At 36.3% G+C, this 4,350-nt stretch overlaps 1 protein-coding gene across 1 annotated transcript; it reads right to left on the bottom strand.

Moving 5' to 3' along the window:
- Positions 1–803: 803 nt before the first annotated feature.
- On the bottom strand, positions 804–4,350 carry LOC142533683 (uncharacterized). The gene is made up of 5 exons (XM_075640531.1): positions 3,941–4,350; positions 3,369–3,510; positions 2,152–2,243; positions 1,608–1,710; positions 804–1,058 (listed from the first exon to the last, which is right to left on the bottom strand). The coding sequence occupies exons 1-5, from the start codon at positions 4,238–4,240 to the stop codon at positions 901–903; spliced, it is 795 nt and encodes a 264-aa protein (XP_075496646.1). The 5' UTR covers positions 4,241–4,350; the 3' UTR covers positions 804–900.

Raw genomic sequence — 4,350 nt, 5'->3', positions numbered from 1 at the left:
TTATTAACCGTCGAGGCTCGAGGAATGCACGGTGGTTCCCAAGCCCTCCTCCTCCTGCATTCCGAATGAGGCAATTCATGATGATTGCCGGGGCTGCGAGGCAGGCATTGACGAGTACATAACATTAAGACCAACAGATTCAGGAGAAATCTTAAGCTTTTCACCTTCCTCAGGATGGTCGCCATGCGCTTTTCTGGTGCGTTAACCACCAAACTCAGATTCAGCCTCATTTCCTTGAGCTTAAGCAACTATCCCCACCTCCCGTGCTCGTTGTTTCCATTTGAGTACCATCCCTTCCCGTGGTGGTAGCTTCTCGAGAGCTAAGTCTGGATTAAGGTCAGTCACTTCGGATTTATCATAATGATGCACCTCAGTCCCTATATCGCTTCCATGTGAATTCTCAAGCATTAACTGGGAGACCGGGATTATCTCCATGTTCGTAGAGGATGTGGGCAAATTCTCCAATGCAACGGAACTAGTCACGTTCGTCTCCCGATGTGCGATGTGATGGGCAGGGTGTGAGAGCCGAGGTAAAATTAATTTTTAACAGACACCGATCCTAGACCAACGGAGACAGATTTTAAAAATTAATACGTAGACTGAAATGATGATTGTTCAACTAGACGAACTCGTAATTAAACTGAAATAAGCGAGAAGATATGGTTAGAGAGGCATGGATCAATTATATTATAATAAATACATATATAATATAACTATATTTCTCCATAAACATGGTACTTAATTTTAATTAACAGTAATATATTGCCGAGAAAAAACTAAATTAACACTAGAAGCAGAAAAGGTAGAAAAGAGAACCGCAGAAACGATTCAATTAATATTAATTTTAAATGAAATCAACAGTTCAAACAGTCTATTTGTCTAACATCTCTTACATTCAATTCAACCAACAAAACTAACGACTTTAGTTCTCTGCTTACTACTGGATTTGACACTGTTATCTTTCTCAGCAGCAACCGGAACAGCTGCAATGAAGTCATCTTCAAGGTCGTCTCCACTAAGGAACCTGGTTATTCGATTAGGCCTTTCTTGAATCTCAGCTATTACAATACAAGGCGATTAGCAAAAGTCGAGAGAGCTTTGAATGCAAATGTCATATATATAAATATATACTGATGCATGAGTTTTAGTTATTTCAACTTCTACAGCTAAACCATCAGCAGGAAAATATAGCTTTCTTTGATTCTGCTTCAACTTCTTTCTGAAAATAAAATAAAATAAAAAAGGGTGTTTTTTTCACGATCGTATATAAAATAGAAAGATGTCTCTGTTTTAATTGTAAAAAACTTAAAAATCCCAGCTTACTGGAGTGATTGAACTAAATACTTCTGCATCCAAACTCACTGTCCAAAATGTATCATTCACTGACATTAGCATTCAGGAATGGTAAGTAGGTCATATATTACGGATTTTACACTTATATCTTTCTCAACTAATGGGCAATACACATATTTACAATGGTAAAAATATTGAACGCCCATGTCAAGCATAGTAATGGCATATCAATGTAACATAGTTTTGAGAAATAAGAGATTTAACCGGACAACTGAGAGCAAAATACAGTCAATGAACTAATACACTGTACTTACATGAATAACCGGACATCCAATCACCTTTAGAAGTTTGGCTGTGTTTATTAGGACAATCTTTGGCCAGATGCGTGACACCGCCACAAATTTTACAGCACCCACCCTGCACAAACATTTTGCAGAACACCGAAAGCTTATTAGCCCCATGACTAGAAGAGTGGTGTCAATAGATGCAGAACTGAGGGTAATTTAGGCAGGCCATTAAACAAATCTCATGAGACTTTCTTTTAGGAAAAAAATAATTAAAAAAAGTGGCGAGAAGAATGGGGTGGCTATGATGAAGCTTATTTTGACTTCTACGATTCTGAAAAATCATACTTTTCTCCTTTTCAAGTCGAAGACACCTAATGAAGAAGTTTGTTGAAAGTACTAACAAATAGCAAGGAAATTGCCTAGGATCAATCAAAATGGTTGTTTGACTTATAGTAAGCACGAAAACAGCAGTTCCTTTTCAGAAAGATGCTGGATAAAAAATAGTGAATTAAGTCACAGCATCGTGAGTGAAGCATGCATCTTCGTTTGTGTCATTATAAAGAGAATGTACCTGTGGATAGATTCCATGAGTATTCTTAGGACAATTTTTACTCAAGTGCCCGGACTCATTGCATATAAAGCAATTCGCGTATCTAGTTCCTCCTGTGACATTAGTGAAGTTTAGAAGGCCTCTCCCTAAACCTTGGCAGCACAGATGAGTCAATTTTTAATGAACTTGGAATTTACATCCAACCAGATGATATAAAAATGAACCAGCAAACTCGAGTTAAAATTCTGTATATCTCCAAAAATATGAAACAAATCGGGACACTACCAAAGCATTCTCTTAGACTTGGTCATCCCAGTAGATGGGAATTACATTTGATACGTCTGCCTTGCCGAGACAGTTCTGTCAAAATGTTTAGATTGACAAAAATAAACTGCTTTTTTTCAACATATACAACAAACACTCCTCTCGACGAAGTCCTACATTAATGAGAACAACATTTTTACTCAAACATAAGCTACTTCAGCATCTTTACACACTGGTTTACCTGTCCCAGCATTCAAATGTTTCATAAAATAACACAAGAAAGTTTAGACGTAACAAAATGGGCAGGAGAACCAAGGCTATGTTTGGCTGTCCTGGGAGATTTTTTTCTAAAACTTAATTCTTGGATATGTATTGTAGAATGTAATGAATGTACGGTTTTATTTTATATTTTTAGTCTAGCTTTCAATGTTATGTAAGAATATGGATTGATTGGAGATATCATGACATAGATATACAATTTTTCAATGGTTAGTGGGTATTCACAAATTTAAAAACGTTGTATATTTGATTATAATAATATAGTATTTTCAGAGATTGGAAATAGTTGAATTAAAAACTAAAGATTATGTTGGAGATGTAAATAGGAGGAAAAATATATTGTTGGATAGAGAAATGTTTTGTTACATTTTCAGATAGAACAATGTTTGTTTCATTCTATGAAAATGGGAAATGTGGAATAGAAAGGAAATTAAAAAATATACAGCAACATTTGGAGAGCTACGAACTGCTTTACATAATACATATTACCGGTTAACATCATGATTATATACCTACCTCATTACAACATGAAAACCTACCAAATAACTGCAAAAGATAATCTACTGCTGATCAATAAAAAGATAATCTACTGCTGATCAATAAAAATCTAGGCACAGTGATTAATCGTCAGTTGAGTATTATATCAGGAAATAACAGGGGATGCAAATTATTGAGTCCGAATGGAGAATATTTACCATCTTGAAGAGGATACTGACATTTATCCAGAGAATGTCCCATTTCTCCACAATTGTAACACAATTTCCTGTCGAAAGACTCTTCATTCTTGTTAGGGCAATTCTTTAGACTGTGGCCACGATGTCGACAGAACAAACATATCTACATCAGTAAAAAATAACTAGTGTCAAGGATAGTACATTTCCTTCACGCAGTAAATGTCCAACAAAATTCGCTTCACTAAGAAGAGGGAGAACATCTCATTTTAGAGTAAAAGAAATAGCTAAGAATCTCCAAAAATATATACATACAATATTAATGGAATTTTCAGTAAAAACAATAGAAAAATAATGAATGAAGATTGGAGTAGTCCACCACCAAAGACAGAAATAAACATCTAAACTTGTTTGGTCAATAGAATGCAAAAGCTCCACATAAACAATTACACTCACAATAAACCTAAGGAAATGAACCGGCAAGCATTATAATACAATATATACACAGAAATACAGATTCCCGAATCCTTATTGAGCACACACATACCAAAATCCAAAAAACATAATCAAACAAAAATATATATGATATATCTAACCTTATTCCTTTCCCACTCCCATTTTTTGGGGCAATCTTTAGCAATGTGTTCAGGCGCTTTGCATATGTAGCAGCTCTCGCCGGGCTTCATGCCAGCAACTCTAAGCGGGTGCCTTTTGTACGAAGGTTTCTTCGGCTTATTTGGATCAATGGGTTTCAACTTCTTGCGTTTGAATTTGCCATATTTCTTCTTCTTTACCTTGTTTGGATCTTTCGGCGGCGTTGGCTCTGGCTTAGGGAAGAGTTCTGGGTTAGATTCCTTAAAGCGTTTCCGCGCCGTTTTTTGCCTTTGGCTCACCATTCCCTTGTTATTCCTTCAAGATCTCCGCTATATATTTCGGTGGAGTTCGAAAACAAGAATTGAGGCTACTGGCCAGGAAGGGTTTTCGAGCAGGAATCATCTTTACCACG

The sequence above is a fragment of the Primulina tabacum genome, chromosome 18 (genome assembly GCF_025594145.1).
Source record: "Primulina tabacum isolate GXHZ01 chromosome 18, ASM2559414v2, whole genome shotgun sequence".
NCBI lineage: Eukaryota > Viridiplantae > Streptophyta > Magnoliopsida > Lamiales > Gesneriaceae > Primulina > Primulina tabacum.
This window is presented reverse-complemented; position numbering and strand designations above follow the sequence as displayed.